A 20,930-nucleotide genomic window follows, 5' to 3' on the forward strand; every position below is an offset into this window, starting at 1 on the left:
CACTTTATATGTTCAAAGCTCTGTGCAGACATTAACTATTGAATCCTCACAAGTAGGGGGGTGAGTAAACTGAGACTGAAAGGGAAAGTGACTTTTCACTTCCAGGACCTGCAACCAACATATGGCCCTCTTTACGCAAGAGCACCAGGAGAACTGTAATTTGTGTGCTCTTTCCTCCTATTCGTGCATCCCTGCTGGAGTAGCCTGAATTTGGTCCAGCTCCCTCTGTTCTTGTAACCTAGTAAAATCTTGACTGGAGCCTCAAGAGGTAGTTAACACACTGAGTAGGAAGAGGAGATATTTGTAGTGTATCCTCAGAACAAGGTCATCACATCCCACATTTAATATGCAACAGGGTTTGGCCATGCAATTTACACTGAGCGATACGCACTCAGTAAAGTGTCTTGATGGACTTGGAGATCAACAGAATAAGCAGCATCCTTTATTTAGTCACTTTGTGCAGTGCAATTCTAGTGCCTCTCCATGTGGCCACAATCTTGCACCAGCCACCAGGCAGCACAACCCCCCTTGAAAGAACTGTTCTAGAGCAGCCACCTCCACATGAGAGATTTTAATCCCTCTTAAAATTCTTTCTTAGAGCAGATAGGAAAGCTGCCATTTGCCCAGATTTCTCTAAAAAAATCAAATATCTGCTTTCACTATTTATTTTATTCTATTGTATAAACAGTGGGGAAATGCTTCTCTGCTCCTTGGTCTCGGTGCATTCTGTTCTCCCTTGATGTCTCCTACTCTAGTTACCCTGGGTTTTCTGCTGCTGCCATTGCTGCTGAAAACAATGATGAATGCTGTGTGTTTAAAATGCTCTGAGCAAGAAAATGCCTGTTTTATCCCAGAATATTTAGACAAATCTAAATTTAGAGTAGAGTTTAAAAAAGCACCAGCCACAGGCATTAATTAATACAACTTTTATATGACTCTTTCTATAAACAGTTGTAAAATCATGCAGTTTGCAGAAGAATGGATCTGGGGCCAGATGCTAACTGAAAGAAAGGGTGGAATTTAGAGGTTGAAATGGACACATTAGGCCAAATTCAGCCTTGATTAACTCCAATGTTTTGTGATCCAGCTATTCACATTATTCTCTATTACATGATTTCTTTGACTTTCTTCTGAAGCATCCAGTACTGACTAATGTCACTACCAGGATGCTGGTCTAGATGGGCCACTCTTCTGAGTTAGTATGGCAATTCCTTTGTTCCAGTAATTACACGGGGATGAATTTGTTCTGCTGAAAGATCAGTAATGCTGGATCTTTAGCTGTATTCCCCATGTTAAATGAACTTTTGTGACATGGCAAAGAGTTATATCAGACATATACTGTCATATCACAGTCTTTCTGTGCACGTTATCTCTTAGGTCCTGCCTCCATTGGCCATAGAAACTATGTTTTAATAGTACAACTTCAGATTTCTATAGCACCATCCATCCAAGTCTCTTAAAATGCTGTATATACATTAGTGCATGTAACCTCGCAACACACCTGTGAGTCGAGGAAATATTATCCTCCCTGGCTTTATAGTGGGAAACTGAGGTGCAAAGAAACAATATCACAGGGGGAAACTGAGGAACAGAGAGGTTAAGGTCTCACAGTTACTTAATGTCAGAGCCAGGAATAGAACCCAGATTTCCTGGCCCCCATTCCTGGGCTGTAACAATCGGCATCATATAACAGCAACACCATGGCTGTGGTGGCTGGGGCTAAGCTGCTATTTTAGACAGGCTCTGGAATTTGTAACCATCATGTCATGAGACACTGCTTGGAAGATTTGCCTGCCAAAATGGTAAAAATACCTCTCTGTGTCTAACAGGAGCCCAACCGAGGCCCTACCCCATAGCTATCATTAGCATAGCTACACTGTTGCTGGCAGCTGCTGTAATATGGATGCTCATTTTTCTAGTGTAGGCAAGGCCCTACGAGACTGCTTGCCAAACCAGTGTATGGAAGTTAGGCCTTTCGAGACAGGCCAGAGGCACTGTGCTAGTATCACTCTAGCAAGAACCATTTCTGAAGACAGTTTGCTGGGCTGATGCTAAAGCACTGTTCCAGAGCAGGGCTTTAAAGGGACACTGCCAAGGGGCTTTCACACCCAGATATTCATCTGATTAGTCCTGCTGTGAGATAGCATGAATGATAGAGACTTGAAGATTATCTTAACAGCAATGTATCAGCTGTGACCTACCCAAAGACTGTTTCCTCTGCTGATAGTTCCCATCCTTCCTTTAGGATGGAAAATAGTCTTGCCAAAGTAGAATAAACTAAAATTAAATATTTCAAATTTTTATTCAAAGCCTTAATGTTTCATCCAAAATTAGAATAAAAGTGTCTTATTAATCACAGACAACACACTATCTTACATTGATGTTCATGGTTATTCAGCATTCCCAGTCAGAAGACAGGATCCTAATGTATCCAGAAAGGAAAGCAGGCTAACACTGGACACCATCTCCTCACCCCTTGATCCTGGTATCTACAGAAGAGTGGGACTAGGACAGTCACCCTTATGATCTCCTCCAAAGGCCTGCAGTGTTCAGGGCTACCATGCAAAAAATCAGCATTATCCTGTATTTTAGTAATTGGGTCACATCTTACAGTACACCAGAAATCCTGGTTAGATTTTAAAATCACGGGCTTGATTCACTTCCCCCAACCCCCGAGTTGTGTGCTGCCAAGTGAGCATACAACAACCTCCCCAAGGAAGAGCTGAAAGACCTATTTCCTGGAACACTTAAAACTAGGTTGGACAAAATGTTAGAAATGTATTGTAGGGAACAGCTCTGCATCGGCAGGGAAATGGATTGGATGACAATGGTCTTTTCCATCTCTAACTTTATCATCCCATCCAATTTTAATTCCTTAACTTGTCTTCTTAACAACACCCCCTCTCATCTCCTCTCCACTCCCATTCCTTTCCACTCTTGCTTATTTCCTCCTTGTCTTTTATCCTCAAATTCTCATTGAGTTCCTCTTCTTCAGCCCTCAAGCACACTATCATATCCTCTATCCCACCTGACTCGCCAGCTACTAGAGAGGAGAGACCCCAATGCTAGCGTAAGGGCCAATTGTGCACTGGTCAAGTAAGTGACTAGGAAGGCGATCCCATGGCCAAGCAGAGCTCACACTCAACAAAGTTTTCCTGATATTCAACCTAATTTTTCCCTTCCTTAATTTCATCCCATTCTCCGTATTTATATCCCACTGTAAAACTACATAATTCCCCATATCATCCCATAGCCGCTACTTAGCCAAACAATGAGTATTTAGCTTCTTTAATAATCTTCTCTTGTATATCAGTTACTCCAACCCTCTGATAATGCCTGTTGCTTTTCTTTGACCACCTTCTAATTTCTCAATATCTTTCTGATAATAAGTGCTTAGAAGTGAACTCTGTATCTCAGTGCCTGGCACTATGTCCCAACTCCAGTCATACCAGAGCTACATTGAGAGGGGATATTTCTTCTCTGCTCCTTGCTGTGATGCCTCTGTGAATGCAGCTCAGAATTGCACTGGCCTTTTTTTGCTGTTACGGTGCATTGCTAACTTAGTTCTAATTTACTGCCCACTCTCATAGCTAGGTCTCTTACATCCTCTCGGGTTTCTCCAGCCCATTTTGTATATTTGCTTTGGATTGTTTTTCACCAGTTGTTCAGAATTCAGTTTCATTTTTTGCACCTTGTTGAATCTGTTTTTAGTTATTGCTTCCTTGTGTTTCAAAGGTGCTCAGAGACTGTAGTGACTGAGAACTGTAGAAATAACTATACATACAGTTATCAAATTAAACCTTTTCCAAGTCCCTTTGTATTATTGGTCAAGCCTCAACAGTACTTTCAGTTCATCTTTCTATTGCATTCTTTTGCTGCTTACTCCCTCTTCTAGCTTACAACTGAAGGTTTTAAATAAAATGGAAGCTAACACAGATTATCAGCAGAATCATCTTCCCAACTCGGTCCATTGCTGTTTCTCATCATCTTTTGTTTCAGTCCTTTGGATAGTTTTCAAAGCACATGGAAATTCTTTTAGCTAAACCAACTTGGATTAAATTGCGTCCAGACTATAAGTGGCAATACATAGATCAGAGGTGGGCAAACTATGGCCTGCAGGCCACATCCAGCCCACGCGACCATCCTGCTCGGCCCTGGAGGTCTCCTGGGAGGTGGTGGTCAGAGGACTGGGAGGGGTTGGATGGGTGGGGGTTTCTGAGGGGGGCAGTCAGGAGGCAGGAAGTGGGAGGGGCAGATAGGGGCGGGGCCAGGCTGTTTGGGGAGGCACAGCCTTCCCTACCCAGCCCTCTACACAGTTGCGCAACCCCAATGTGGCCCTCGGGCCAGAAAGTTTGCCTACCCCTGACATAGATGAAGGAGTGAGGAAAAAGAATCCCCCACTTCACACAGCTGTGCAGGAGCCACACACAATAATAGTCCCAATGCTTCCTGCACTAGAGCTCCTTGCAAAGAGAGTGAGGAAATGTTGCCAAAAAAAAGGCAACTTTTTTTGGTGATTTTTTTATTAGTCATCAAAATATGAAAAATTCAGCCAGTTCTATAGATGGTCAAATAACTGAGGGAGGTTCAAGAAAAAAATCATCTATTTTTTCCCCAATTTTTTCAATCTTTCCAAATATTGATGTTTTCGCTCCAGCTCTGCCCTATGCTACTGCTCATTCCTGCAGGATACAGACATCAGGGACAGGAGGAGGTGAGGATCTGACCCCTCTTTCTGCCTCCCTCCCCAGTAAGCCAGAGTGAAGTCAGTATGTTGGGTCCAATCTGCTCCATTCTAATGCATGCAGCTCATTGCACCTCCCGCCCTCCATACATAAGCAGCAGCTCTGGAGAGAGTGTGTTTCTCTAAGATATGATCATCCCTGTGCTCCTCTGAGGGCAGTTGGGCTCTGCATTGCCCCCTGCTCAGGTTGGTGCATTCATACCACAGTATAACCCTTTGAGAGGCACAGAATCAAATGCTTGACTAAAATCCAGATCTGATTTATCTACTCCTTTCTCTGCATCCACTATATTCATAGTTTCATCCTAAAAGCAATCACGTTTGGCAAGATTTATCCTTTATAGACTCATAGACTGTAAGGTCAGACAGGACCATAGTGATTATCTAGTCTGACCTCCTGTACATTGCAGGCCACAGAACCTCACTCACCTACTCCTGAAATAGACCCCTAACCTCGGGCTGAGCTACTGATGTCCTCAACTTATGGTTTAAAGACAAAGTTACAGAGAAGTCACCAGTTACACTAGTTTAAACTTGCAAGTGACCTGGGCCCCATGCTGCAAAGAAAGATGAAACACCCCCCCAACAGGGTCTCTGCCAGTCTGACCCAGGAGAAAATTCCTTCCCAACCCCAAATATGGAGATCAGTCAGACCCTGAGCATGTGAACAAGACCCACCAGGCAAACACCTGGGAAAGAATTATCTGTAGTAACTCAGAGCCCTCCCCATCTAGTGTCCCATCACCAGCCGTTGGAGATATTTGCTACTAGCAGTCACCCATGGGCCACATGCCATTGTAGGCAATCTTATCATACCATTTCCTCCATAAACTTATCAAGCTCAGTCTTGTAATCAATTAGGGTTTTTTTGCCCCCACTGGTCCCCTTGGGAGGTTGCTCCAGAACTTCTCACCATCAAAGGAGTGAAACCTTCACCTAATTTCAAGCTTAAACTTGTTGATGGCCAGTTTATATCCATTTGTTCTGGTCCACATTGGTGCTTAACTTACATACCAGGGAGGGAGAGAAGTTATTTATCCCTCTGATGTATTTATAGAGAGGAATCATATCTCCTCTCAACCTACTTTTGGTTAGGCTAAACAATACAAACTCTTTGAGTCTTCTTTCATAAGATAGGTTTTCCATTCCTCGGATCATCCTAGTAGCCCTTCTCTGCACCTGTTCCAGTTTCAATTCTTCTTTCTTAAACATGGGAGACCAGAATTGCACACCATGTTCCAAATGAGGTCTCACCAGTGCCTTGTATAAAGGTACTAATACTTCCCTGTCTCTACTGGAAATACCTTGCCTGATGTATCCTAGGACTAGGTTAGCTTTTTTCACAGCTACATCACATTGACGGCTCTTAGTCATCCCATATTTAACCAATACACCCATGTCTCTCTCCTCTCTCTGTCACTCCCAAATGATAAGTCCCTAGCTTATAGCAAAAATTCTTGTTAATCCCTAAATGCATGACCTTGCATTTTGCACTCTTAAATTTCATCCCATTTCTTTTACTCCAGTTTACAAGGTCATCCTGATCTTGTATGATATTCTGGTCCTCCTCTGTATTGGCTATACCTCCCAACTTGTGTCATCCACAAATTTTATCATCACACACTCACTTTTTATGCCAAGGTCAGTAATAAAAATGTTAAATAACATTGGTCACAAGACCAATCCCTGAGGAACTCCACTAGTAACCTCCCTCCAGCCTGTACAACCTTTCTATATGACCCATTATAGTCACCCCTTTAACCAGTTCTTTGTCCACCTTTCAATTCTCATACTAATCCCCAGCTTCTCCAATTTAAGTAATAATTTTCCATGTGGAACTGTATCAAATGCCTTACTGAAATCCAGGTAGATTAGATCTTTGTCTAAAAATCAGTTATCTTCTCAAAGAAGAAATCAAGTTGGTCTGGCACAATCTATCTTTTATAAAACTATGTTGTATTTTATCCCAGTTACCATTCACCTCTATGTCCTTAACTACTTTCTCTTTCAAAATTTGTTCCAAGACTTTGCATACAATTGAGGTCAAACTAACAGGCCTGTAGTTTCCTGGATCACTTTTTTCTCCTTTCTTAAAAACAGGAACAATATTAGCAATTCTCCAGTCATAGGGTATGACCCCCGAGTTTACAGATTCATTAAAAATCCTTTGTCTTGGGCTTGCAATTTCTTGTGCCAATTCCTTTAATATTCTAGGATGGAGATTATCTGGGCCCGCCCAATTTAGTCCCATTAACTGTTTGAGTTTGACTTCCACCTCAGCTGTGGTAATTTCTACCTCCATATTCTCATTCCCATCAGGCACCCTGCCACTACCCTTACACTCTTCACTAGTGCCATTAAAAACAGGCAAACTATTTGTTTAGGTGTTGGCCCATGCCAACATTATCTTTAATCTCCACCCCATCCTCAATGCTTAGCAGTCCCACTTCTTTCCTTGTTTTCTTCTTATTTATATGGCTAGAGAACTTTTTACTATTGGTTTTAATTCCCTTTGCAAGGTCCAACTCTGCGTGGCTATTGGCAGGTCTCACTTTATCCCTACACCTTTTCTGACCTCCAAGAGGTAGGTTTCCTTGCTCATCCTTCCCATCTTCCATTCCTCGTAGGCTCTCTGCTTTCTCTTAATCACCTGTTTGAGATGCTTGCTCATCCAGCTTGGTCTGCAACCCTTCCCTACAAATCGATAAAGCCATTCTAGTTCCATCTGAAATTGTGAATAATTCCCTTGCTTCATTTATAGTGGATATTGTATTTGTTACCTTGAAGGTATAGTAGGTGATCTTGTCTGCCTGAGATTTGGCTGTTCTAAAATTCATGGATTCATACATTTTAATGTGAGAAGTGACCATCCTGACCATTTAGTCTGACCTGCATAACACAGGCCAACAAACCTCACCCAGTAATTCCTGCATCATGCCCATAATTTGTGGTTGAGTGTGATGGGGCTCCTGCCCCACACTAGCCCATAAAGGGTTAATAGAACCCTAGAGAGGCTACGTGACAGGCAGTCAATTGCAGAGGATCCTAGAGAAGCTGTGCAGGAAATAACCAGCTGGAGAGGGGCTGCGAGGAACAATCAATGAGGGCTGGGCAGGCCCACATAAGAAGAGCCTCAGGGCAGAGCAGGTCAGTCACTCCGCGGAGCTCGGGGAGGGAGGAGGACTGGCTGTCTTGCAGGCAGAGCAGGGCCATAGCAACAAAGAACGTGGCTCCCTCCGAACATATGTCCGGGGCCCCTTACAATGCAGAAACTGGAATGCGGTATTTATTTTATACAATGTACAGGGTTCATATTATGTATACATAGGCCTACAGTGTACATGTATTCTGTATTTACGCAAAGCCCTTCTTTCGAGCCTTGTTCTCCGCAAATTGGTTAATCAATGCGTCATAGTCCAGAGATCTGGCAATCTTGTTTTCGATTGAGATAACTGCAAGCGCAGAAAGCCTGTCATCTGTCATGGTTGAGCGCAGGATATTCTTGATCAGTTTCATTCTGCTGAAGCTCCTTTCAGCACCAGCGACAGTAACTGGTGTGGTCAGAAGAATTTTGATGCAAATGCAAAGATTCGGATATATCTCCTGAAGGCTGTTCTTGTATATGTACGTTAAAAAATTGTTTGCCGTGACAAGTCCTCTCTCTTTCTCGATGACATAAATAAAATGATTCAATTCCATTATGAGTTCGTTGGCATCAATGTCTCCCATTTTTCTTTCAAAATTTTTGCTGTGATTCTCCAGTTCATTTTCTCTGTGACACTGCTTCAGGCTGTTAGCGTTGTACAGAAATCCAAACAACTTATACCACTCCACGAGTTGGTCAAATCGCGACAAAACAGAAGATATGGCCTGATCAGTGAGAACAAGAAAGAACTGCGATTTGAATTTTTCTTCTGCAGAAAGACGATTCGAATCATCAGCACATTCATAATCAAACATCCTCTTCTTACGTCACACCCTGGTTTCTGGAAACATCTGCTCAATACCCATATGCTCTGCTATTTCACGTGCATTTGTGACCACAGAGTTATATCCTGTATTTCGATAGTCTTCCAAAAACTTCATTGTAGCACCGACTTCTGCCTGCAGTACATCAATTGACACATCTGGTGACTGAATTAATTTGCTGGTTTTATTGACGTGAAATAGTATATCGTACCACGTGTACACAGTCAGAACAAAAGGCCACGTAGTAACATGGTCTAAAAGCGCACCGGCTTCTGTTGCTGTATTGCCATCTTTCTTTTCGAGCGCATATTCTCGCAAAGATGACAAAGCATTGCACAATTCTTCAAGGTGATAATGCAATGGCTTCACAGCATCAATTCTCGACTCCCAACGAGTGTCTGATAACCCTTTAACAGATATTGGGAAATGTTCTTGAAGTATATCCCAACGTGAAGGTGAAGAAGAAAAGATAACGTATATTCTGTTAATCAGACCGAAAAAGTCAATGGCATATTTCAATGACTTTGCCACGTCTGAGATCACAAGATTCCAAGTGTGAGCTCCACATGGTACATACAAGGCACGGTCATTTATTTCTAGCATGCGGGCTTGAACTCCTTTATTCTTTACTCTCATATTTGCGCCGTTATTATAAGCTTGGCCTCTCATGTCAGCAATGTCTATTCCTAAGTTGTTTGCCTTTTCAAGAAACACTTCCAATAAGCCCTCGCCAGTTGTATCATGAACATTAAGAAAACCAACAAATGCTGCACAAATATTGACACCATCTTCACCGTTGCATTCAACAAAGCGTAACACCACAGACATCTGTTCTTCATGTGACACGTCGGGAGTACAGTCCAAAATAACTGAATAATATTTTGCTTTTTTAAGCTGCGCTATGTTGGCCTCTTGAATGTTACTGGCAACAAGTTGAATCAGCTCGTTTTGGATCTGTGGACTGAGGTACTGAACATGTGTCTCTGCCTTCTTAATCCTCTGTAAAAGTTCGCTGAGGACAGTATCATACTTTGCAAGCAATTCAAACAGTCCCTCCTTCGACCTCACTTGAAGCACTTCTGGATACTTCTGGATACGATTTGTCACTGCTAGTGCTGTCTGTTTCATGTGCCTGTACCTCTGCGTTGGATTGCAGTGCAAAATACGTTGACAACTTTGGAATTTTCTCAAGTTCCTTCTCAGCATCTTTTGCTGCCTTTCGTTTACTAGCTCCGCTCTCATACATTCTCTTAGACATCACAAAGCACGCTTCTGCATTGGAAATGATAAAAAACTAAACAACTAAATTAATAACATTTATCAGCCGACCGCCATTATGAACGCAAATACACATTCTTTGAATGGGTCCAACTAAAATTCGAAACTGACCAACAGACAACTGATGTAGCCAATAGCATTATGATGTATCATAATGACGTCACGGTTTTGTCAGTAAAACCGACATGGATTGTGCAATAGCGTCAATAAATGTCACTTACCTAGTTATACCTTACATTTTTTTTGCCACTTTTAGGGGCCCCCTTCCTTGCGGGGCCCCCTCCGGTCGGAAGGTATGGAGGGCGCTCGCTACAACTCTGAGGCAGAGAGCAGCTAGCACCTTGGACAGAGTAGTGCTAAGCAGGTTTAGGGGAGCGAGAGTGAGCTCCTGGCTGACTGTTGGCATGCTGAGGCACTGAGACAAGGGTGGAGAAGATGCTGGGGTTCCGGGGAAGTGGCCCAGGGAAGAAGACTGAGGGGTTGGAGGAGATGGAGCATGTGGCTGCCATCTACATGGTCCCTGGGCCAGGACCCAGAGTAGTGGGTGGGCCTGGGTGCCCCCCTGCCCCAATTGCCACTGAGGAAGTGGCTGGGCAGTAGACTGCTGTTCCCCCAGAATGGGGGAGAACTGAGTGTGACACAGCAATAGGGCTGTGTCCTGAAGAGGACGCCACGGTCCTTGGAGTAACATGGGTCCACGAGCAAAGGTAACGGTGGGCGAGACACCACCAGAAGAGGGCACACTAGCTAGTAGAGCTGATCCCTGGGACATCCAGCAGGAGACGCTGCAGTGGTGAGTCACACCACGTTACACTGAGCTATAACAGATCTTGTACAGACACATCTACTGTTGATTTAAAGATGTCAGTTGATGGAGAATCCACTAAATTCCTAAGTAAATTATCACCGTAGTAAATTATCCTCGCCTGTTAAAATTTTCAGTTGCTCATCACATATTTTAACTTCTAATCCTTGTTTCTCTTCTCTGTATTTGCTCTAGTTTTTCTCTAATCCCATTACATGTGTGGGGACCAAGTCTGCAAACAATATTACACCTGCCCTGTGTCTGATACTTTACCTCCATCGTTTTGCAGATGATTCCTCCTGCATATACATTTGAGAAATGCTTGGTGTGGCATTACATGCTATGCTCATAATTGTTACACTTTATATTCAAGCTCCATTTATAAATAGTTTATGACAGGTTAATAAATTATTAATAGATGTTTTAATAAAAGCTTAATCCATTGTTCTGCAGCCCAGCTGGTCAATAGATTTTTTCTAACGATCTTTTAATATGTTTTACTGATGTACTTTTAGCTATCTACTACTCCTGTCAGTAACATGGTTATAACATCTAGTAGTCTTTTAATAACCCTTTAAAATCATTTATAAATTAAACATTGATATAAAGTGTGACCCTCATAACAGTATGTAATTTGCCATCTCCTACAACCATAGGTCTCCCTGGACTCACTTGTCAGTCTCCAGATATAAATTAGAGGGTAGTTATCTGGATAGTTTTTTTCCTGTACCAAAATGTTAGACTTCATTAATAATAAGCAGTCACATTTACAGATGTCAGATCAGATTAAGTGTCCAGTATTTTCCTAGTTCTTCCTTGATCCCATTTTTGCTTCTTGTTGTCCTTTTTCCTCCCTCAGCTCCTTTTTTGCCTAGATATTATTTAGTTCTTTAGTCTAGGGACTGCATCTTAGATTTGGCACAATGGGGTTCTGATTGAGACCTCGAGGGTGGAACACTAATACAAACAATAGGTAATAATAGTCATCCTTTATACTAACCCAACAGTATAACTGAAATCAGATTCTGACCCAGTCTAATTTCACCTCTCGTTTACACTTGTGCAACCCTTTAACTTACTGGGATCACATGCATAGGAATAACGAAGAGCGGGATTTGGCTTGGTATGTTTAGTACTTTCTAGAAGATGGAGGGAGAGAGTGGGACATAAAAGTAAATCAATAGAAATGATCCCTGGCAGAGAGGAAAACATGCCAGGGCAATTTACATGCATCCTCTACAAGTGAGGAGCAAGTGCTGTTCAGTAGGGATCAAAGGTCGGGAGACACTTTTTAGAATAGGTGATGCTATCCCTTTAAAAAAGGCTCGGAGGAAGCTTGTTCTGATCTCTGATTGGATGAACTGAGGCCTGTCTCCAGAAATCAGAGTAATCCTGGGTGATTTTATCCCACTCCACTTCCCTAAATCTGCTGCTATTGCTGCTTTGCATGGGGATTAAAGGGCCGGCAGTAGATTATGTAGATGCAGTTGCTGCAGAGCTCCCTCAAGTCTTTTCCATTCCTGCAAGGCACATAAGCTAGACGGGACCCAGTGATCACCTTGGCAGCCATGGGACAGCTTCTCCCGAGTTTTCCCTCTCAGTAACTCCAGCATATTCTTTGCAAACTTTTATCTGCAGCTGTTGAGTGGAAGACTGTGCAGTCCCAGTGGAGCTTTTCTCCATTTGGACAGGGACGGTGCGGACTGACGGCACAGGCTGGCAGCAGCATGCAGGCTTAAGTGTCCCCAGGACTCTGCTCCCCAACCCCACTCCCCAGCAAGACACTATGCTGGGGCCTGTCTGGACAATGCTGGGACCTCCATAGAGTGGCAAACGTGGCTGGGAATCTGTGTCTATACAGCTAGTCCTGTTGCTGATGGTCTTTGCCTGGAGGATGGTGCCAGGAGCCATTCTGTGGCTTTTCCTCTCACTCAGCTGCCTCTTGCCTTCTGCTAAGTCCCAGGCAAAGATACCACTGGAAACGTAAGTGTTTGCCCCATGCATCATACCCCTTTACCCACATACTCCTTTGCCCTCTATGATCCTTTGCCCTTCACTGTCTACTTCCCTCTTCTGCTACTGGTGCCCCAGTCCCTGCTCTGCCATTCATCATCCCTTTTCTCTCAGTGTTCCTTTGTAACCAGCACCAGTTCCTTCCCTTAAAGAGACACCCACCTCCCCACCTTCCAGAGATGTCATTTGTCTGGGGGACGACAGAGTTTTAATTGTACTTTTTGCATGGAGTATTTCTTTGACCTGATTTTTGCCCTAGATGCAAAATCTCGCTTCACCACCAGGTCCAAGCCACATTGGGAATCATTCCCATGGACCTGGGCTCACAGACAGAAAAGGATTGTTCTTAAAGTGTACAGAATAGCCTAGTGGACTGGCACTCAGAAGACCTGAGTTAAATTCTTAGCTCTGCCACTGGCCTACTCAGTGACCATGGGCAAGTCATGTCCCTCCCCGTGCCTCAGTTTCCCCATTGATAAACTGGGAATCATGATACTGACCCCCTTTGTGTAGTGCTTTGAGATCTGAAAATAAAAAGTATGAGATAAGAGCTAGGTGTTGTTATTTATTGTAGTCTCTAGTCATTTCCTTAGCTCTGTTTGATGCACCAGAAGGAGCAGGCAAACGCGGTAGAAAGACAGCCCCTGATCTGTATGGCAGCTGGAGACCAGTCTGGTTGCTGGGACAAATCTGAGCTGCCTCAGAGGTGCACTTATTTTATACTGGTGTGTAACATCCTCCTAGGACAGGGCTGTAGCACTGGTGCTCTGTGATATGTCTGAAGTACTTGAGTGAAGATGTGTCATTCTGGTCATCTTCATACATAAGATCGAAATTGTCTTACAGTTCCTAGTACTTCTATATAGTACTGGTACTATCCCCTTACACTGGCTCTGTATAATATTACTCCAAAGGCTTACATAGCAATAACTATTATGCACACATGTGCAGTATACGTATGCACTGTACACATACACACATATTTTAGTGTAGGGGTGGCATGCCGGTCGTATCACCTGTCTCTGTTTCCTTTCCCTATTTGTAAAATGGGGATTATGAATCTAATGTTCCTTTATAAAATCCTGTGAAATCGGCAAATGAAAAGCATGTTAGAAATGCAAAGTCTTCATAGCATTATTGTATTGTGTGTCCTCTGCATTTGTATGCAGGTTTTCATACATGTAGCTGTGCATGGACTTTTTTGCACAAGGGTTTTAGTATGTGTTTGCAGACTTGTGTATGTGCCATACTTGTGTGCGTGCATTTGTGCATGCACTCTGAGGGGAAGGGAAGTGCGTGTACCTCTCCTCAGCGTCATGGATGGCTAGCCAAAGGCTGACACCATGCTACAAAGTAAGTCCTGCATTGGTGACAAATCTTTCTTTGGCAGGTTGCCATGATACTAATATCTGAATATATAGAGCTAAAAGTATTGGACCTCGCTAAGCTGATTTAAGCAACTTAACTACTTTAAGGTTAAAAATATATTGGTGTAGAATTTTTTATGCTACAGTTTGTTTGAAAGGGAAGAGATTTGGATATTTCTGCATTACTCAGAGGGAGGAAAACCTGCTTCTCATGCAATGGCTGAAAGAAATGACATTGTGCTGGAGAAACAGTTACATGAACTAAACTACTGAAGAAAGCTTACATCTCTTTCTAAGATCAAGAGGAGTGTTTTGCATTCAAACAGCTCAAGGCCTCTCTCAAAAGATTCCATCCGTGGAATCCTTCATCTGTTTACCAAGAAACCCACATTTTCATCACCACCCTTGGGGGCTTAACCCTGGGCATCTCATAACATTTTATCATGGACTTTATCCTGGCTGCTGCATGATGATATCTTAATAATTATGGTTATTAAATCACAATAACCAGGTAGCTACTGACATTTCAAGGCTTTCCCCCCCGAGGGACAATTCTGCATATTATCTGGGGTTGTGGGAGCCTGCAGTCACAGAAGAAGTTTTGATGCAATCTGGTGAATATGAGTTTGGTTCTTTGTCCTCTTCTTTCAATCATTTAACAAAGACAACTACCTTAGATTCACCAAAATGCACCTAGCCCTCCAGCAGCCCCCAGGCTCCAAGCTTATGTGAAAAATAATTGTCCAGTGGCTGTCTCAGTGCCCTTCTTGGGTCCCCATTTATTTCTGACCCCTATTTACCTACAGGAATCCTCCTTTTACACTGCTCTGATGAGAAGTCCCTGTATGCCACCAGTTGCCTGACCTATCCCTCTCTTATAATTGTCCCTAATGAGTCTTCTCATGACTCCCCATGGCTCTTCTCATCTTTCTGGTCTTCCATTTGTCACCCTGTAGTTCCCCAGCTCTGCCCCCATGACTCCCCCTTTCTATTCCCATGCTTCTTCCTAACTCCCTGGCCAGCACTGTCCTCCTCTTTGTCTGCAGGAAATGTAGATTCTCCAGCACCCCAAGTGCCACACGTAGCTTCAAGAAACCCAGCAGAGAGGCAGCCAACAGGGCTAGAGAGGCAGCTGGAGAACAGTCAATAGAGATGCTGCTGTGCTCTGAACACAGCTGTGCCACAGCTGCCTGCCCATTGCTACAGTCCCAGGATATTTCCTGGGAGTCTTCCAATCCCAAGCATTCAGAAATCATGGGATTGCCTTAAAAATCATATAGTTTTTTTTAATAGTAATTTCAGGTTCTTTTATTTATTTCCCGGTGATGGAGCTTTTAGGATTCACATTTTCAAGCTTTTCTTTTGCAAATGTGAGGGCTAGAAACTTTTGTTTCTTCTCTTTTTAATGAAAGCTCCGAGATTCTCATGCAATCACATGATTCCAGGAGCCCTGGCTTTCAGAACAAACACCAAATATCACAAGACTTGATAAAATCAAGAGAGATAGTAACACTGCTGCAGTTACCTGAGCGGGCTAGGCAACCTCCCAGAAACCCTCTGTGTAGCTTTCCTATCATCATCATCATCATCCTATGGGTGAGAAAGCAGCTTTTGTGACTGTTAGTAAATTTTCATGCCAACATTAAATGGCTTGTACAGACAAGTTGTTCAATGAGCTGCTTCAGGGGGTTATTGAATTAAATAATGAGATAAGGGTAATCAGATCTCATGCTTCAGGACATGAGCTGATCACCATAAAAGTCTGGAAGGAATTCTTCCCCACCCCCATGCATTACACAATATGCAAAGTGTTTATTTGTTTTTAGCTTTTCTCTGGCCAGAAGCAAGCTAGTGGGCTTGTCAGAATAAGGGTCTGAGATGGGAAAGTGAATCTTGTCTTCCTAGCGAATTCAAATATTCAGTATTGTTTTCAGTGTATATAAAATAAAAGATGACTGTGGCTGACAAAACAGGATGCAGAAACCAATAAACTGACCATAATAGCTAGAAATACTGAGTTGCTTCCATTTATTTCAGTGGGAGCAGGATCACACACAGAGGTTAAAAAATGGATGTTTCAGTGCTTGATTTACCATGCCATTGCACTAGTTTTTTATGGTGGTGGAATGCCATTGATTTTGACTGCATTATACTCTACTGGCATTGAAAAGAGAAGAAATCAGGCCCTCTGGGTTTAAAGGTTTCATAGAACTGGGAAGAATCCCTCTGAAAATTATAGGTAAGAATCTGTACTCCATAAGTAACTGGTTTGTTCTGATAAGGGGAGACAGCCATGTGTTCTATAAAGAAGTAGATACCTCCTAAGTGAATCCCTGTATAAGGAACTGAGTGTAGGTGGAACATCTTAACATAATTCCTGATTAAGTATTCTGACAATTACTGCAGCCATATATGCTAATTTGGAGAGGAGGCAATATCTTTAAGCTGAGCCTGCATGCACTACCCTTACTACCCTTGCTATTGTCTATTATTTATAGGATGGCATACATGTGCAAGGTACTTGACAGAGAGAGAAACTGTGGCCCAGAATCTGCTCCCAGTTTACACCTGTGTCAGTCCAGCATACCTTCACTGAAAGCAATTGCATGCCTTGGATTCACACTGGAGTAACTGAGATCACAGCTTGGCTCGTTGTCCCTACCACAAAAAATGCATGGTCTAAGGGCTGAATCCTGAGATCTTTACCCTGTTATAACTCAGTTTTTACTTGGTCTTTACTCAAGCAAACTCCTGTTAGAGTCAATAATGACTGAATAAGAACCCCCAAACTTGGCACCTTTAAAACAGCCTAATGGTAAGGAAAGCCCAGGGTGCAGAGTGGGCCACAGAGATGATGGTTTCCCACTACTGTTGTGTGTTTCACTAGCAGTTCGAAAAGAAAACATGTTATCACTGTTTCTACAGTGTCATAGATGTGCTTGGTGAATGCATGCATGGGGAGACAGGAAGTGATACATGCCTGCATGACTGTTGCCCTTTGATGCAGCTTATCTACCTGATGTGCTAATACTGCTGGTTTTCCTCTTTTTCCACTTTAGGGTGAAGTCCTGGGCAGATGCCTTTGGTGGGGAGATATATTCCATCATGACAAAGTATTCAGGCTCGCTCCTTTTACAGAAGGTAGGCTATACCTGCAAGGAGCTTTGCTGGTTTCAGATTTCCCTCCTCTGTATCTTCTCTCTCTGTGTGTGCCCTGGGGATCAATTGTAGAAGGACAACACTAGGGGTACGTCTACACTACAGGGTAATTTCGAATTAACTTAAACCGGTTTTATAAAACAGATATTATAAAGTCGATTGCACGCGTCCACACTAGGCACATTAATTCGGAGGTGTGCGTCCATGGTCCGAGGCTAGCATCGATTTCCGGAGCGTTGCACTGTGGGTAGCTATTCTGTAGCTATCACACAGTTCCCGCAGTCTCCCCTGCCCCTTGGAATTCTGGGTTGAGATCTCAGTGCCTGATGGGGCAAAAATCATTGTCGCGGGTGGTTCTGGGTACAGCTTCACTCCTCCCTTCCTGAAAGCAGCAGACAACCATTTCGCGCCTTTTTTCCTGGGTGAACTGAAAGCAAAAGCCATAGCACAGCAAGCATGGATCCTGCTCAGATCAATAGCACAATTGTGGACGTTGTAAACACCTCGCGCATTCTCGTGCAGTCTATGGTGAACCATGAACTGCAAAGGCAGGCGAGGAGGAGGCAGCTACGGCAGCGCAGTGACGACAGTGATGAGGACATGGACACTGATTTCTCCCTAACCGCGGGCCCCCGCGCTTTGGAGCCCCTGCTGGTAATGGGGGAGGTTCTACCCATTGAACGCCGATTTTGGGCCCGGGAAACAAGCACAGACTGGTGGGACCGCATAGTTTTGCAGATGTGGGATGATTCGCAGTGGCTGCGAAACTTTCGCATGCGTAAGAGCACTTCTTTTGAACTTTGTGACTTGCTTTACCCTGCCCTGAAATGCCATAATACCAAGATGAGAGCAGCCCTCACAGTGGAGAAGCGAGTGGCAATAGCCCTCTGGAAGCTTGCAATGCCAGACAGCTACCGGTCAGTTGGAAATCAATTTGGAGTGGGAAAATCTACTGTGGGGGCTGCTGTGTTGCAAGTAGCCAAAGCAATCATTAAGCTGCTGCTACAAAAGGTTGTGACCCTGGGAAACGTGCAGGTCATAGTGGATGGCTTTGCTGCAATGGGATTCCCTAACTGTGGAGGGGCGATAGATGGAACCCATATCCCTATCTTGGCACCGGAGCACCAGGGCACCCAGTACATAAACCACAAGGGGTACTTTTCAGTGGTGCTGCAAGCACTGGTGGATCATAAGGGACGTTTCACCAACATCCACGTGGGATGGCCAGGAAGGGTTCATGATGCTCGCGTCTTCAGAAGCACTGTTCTGTTTAAACGGCTGCAGCAAGGGACTTACTTCCCGGACCAGAAAATAACAGCTGGGGATGTTGAAATGCCTGTCGTTATCCTGGGTGACCCAGCCTACCCCTTGATGCCATGGCTCATGAAGCCATACACAGGCAGCCTGGACAGTGGTCAAGAGCTGTTCAGCTACAGGCTGAGCAAGTGCAGGATGGTGGTAGAATGTGCATTTGGCCATTTAAAGGCTCGCTGGCGAACGTTACTCACTCACTCAGACCTCAGCCAAACCAATGTCCCCTTTATTATTGCTGCTTGCTGTGTGCTCCACAATCTCTGTGAAAGTAAGAAGGAGACCTTTATGACGGGGTGGGAGGCTGAGGCAAATCACCTGGCCGCTGATTACGCGCAGCCAGACACCAAGGCGATTAGAAGAGCTCACCAGGAAGTGGTGCGCATCAGAGAAGCCTTGAAAACGAGTTTAATCACGGGCCAGGGTACAGTGTGACTGTTGTGTTTGTTTCCCCTTCATGAACCTCCCCCCCTTTATTGACTCCTCCTGTAAGCAACCCACCCTCCCCCTTCGATTACGGCTTGCTTATGGAAATAAAGTCACTATCGTTTAAAAAGCATGTATTCTTTCTTAAAAGTCATTCCCTGTAAGCAACCCACCCTCCCCCTTCGATTACAGCTTGCTTATGGAAATAAAGTCACTATCGTTTAAAAAGCATGTATTCTTTATTAAAAGTCATTTCCTGTAAGCAACCCACCCTCCCCCTTGGTTTAAAAAGCATGTAATTATAAAAAGAGGAAGAGAATTAACAAGGTATCCCGGGAGTGGTTTGGGAGGAGGATAGGAGGGAAGGAAAAGGCCATTAAGCACATTTCAATGTAATGACAACCTTATGGTTGGATTGTCCACGGGGGTGGAGTGGGCTGGTGCACAAAGCCTTCCCCCATGCGTTCTTACACGTCTGGGTGAGGAAGACGTGGAACATGGTGAGTAATGAGGGTGGTTAAAGATGGGCTGCAGCGGCACTCTGTGACCCCGCTGCTCCTCCTGAAGATCCACCAGACGTCGGAGGATGTCAGTTTGATCACGCAGCAGCTCCAGCGTTGCATCCCGCCACTGCTGATCTTCCTGCCGCCACCTCTCATCTCGAGCGTCTCTCCTATCCTCACGTTCACTGGCATCTTTCCTGTACTTTGCTACCACGTCCTTCCACTCCCTCAGATGAGCTCTTTCATTGCAGGTTACTTCCATGATTTCTGAGAACATTTCATCTCGCGTCCTCTTCTTCCTCTGCCTTATCTGAGCTAGCCTTGGAGATGGAGTAGGGAGGCTTGAAAAATGTGCAGCTGCATGAGTGGGGGAAAATAGGGAGAGAAGGATTATAAAAGATACATTTTACAGAACAATGGTTATACTCTTTCACAGTGAACAACACTATTCACCTTACATAGCACATGTGATTTCACTACAAGGTCGCATTTGGAATCTTTTAATATTGAGTGCCTGCGGCTCTGGTGTTACAGATCAACACAGACGCAGGTTCGGGCATCACAATTCAGCTTGCATGCTGTCATGGTAAGGCATACCTTCTACCTTTGCTGCTTCTTTCCTGTTAACAAGGAGCAGCAGACGCCAACCCCGCCCCCATCCAATTCTCTAGAATTGCTTTACCCCTCCCCCCACTGCATGGCTGGTATCATGGAAGATCACTGCTAATCACCAACCTTTCCTCTCCTGCCCCCACCCCCCCGCGTGGCTGGTAGCTGGGAAGATTTCTGCTGGCCAAACGCTAAAAAGCTCAGCGCTATCCTTCCTCCCCTCCCCCATCTCTCTATCCCCTTACTTAAATTCCTTAATTTCAACCAGGTTACCATGAACGATATCACTCTGCTGAGGATAACAGAGTGAGATAAAGAACGGATGTTTCTTGAATGCCAGCAATCACCAGGACCATACGCAGCTAGGCTTTGTCATGCAATGATACTCAATTACTTGCTACATGCATGGCGCGGTAAAGTGTCCTACCATGGTGGACGGAACAAGGCTGCCTTGCCCAGAAACCTTCTGCAAAGGCTTTTGGAGTACCTCCCGGAGCGCTTCATGGAGCTGTCCCTGGAGGATTTCCACTCCATCCCCAGACATGTTAACAAACTTTTCCAGTAACTTTACTGGCTGCTAATGCATACAAAGCCCTCATGGCAAATCAATCATTAAAAAAACGCTTGCTTTTAAACCATGTTTTATATTTACAAAGGTACACTCACCAGAGGTCGCTTCCATGGCTTCACTGTCTGGGGTAGTGGCTTGGGAGGGCTGGGAGGGTAATTCCGTCTGGGTCACAAAA

General features: G+C 44.1%; 1 protein-coding gene across 1 annotated transcript in view; it reads left to right on the forward strand.

Moving 5' to 3' along the window:
• The first annotated feature begins 10,680 nt into the window (after positions 1-10,680).
• Positions 10,681-20,930, forward strand: part of CACNA2D4 (calcium voltage-gated channel auxiliary subunit alpha2delta 4) — a 164,304-nt gene continuing 154,054 nt past the window's right edge. Inside the window, 3 exon segments of the mRNA XM_030549257.1 lie at positions 10,681-10,784; positions 12,732-12,779; positions 17,236-17,317. Of these exon segments, the coding sequence (XP_030405117.1) occupies positions 10,681-10,784; positions 12,732-12,779; positions 17,236-17,317 (234 nt within the window).

Source organism: Gopherus evgoodei, chromosome 1, assembly GCF_007399415.2.
Source record: "Gopherus evgoodei ecotype Sinaloan lineage chromosome 1, rGopEvg1_v1.p, whole genome shotgun sequence".
NCBI lineage: Eukaryota > Metazoa > Chordata > Testudines > Testudinidae > Gopherus > Gopherus evgoodei.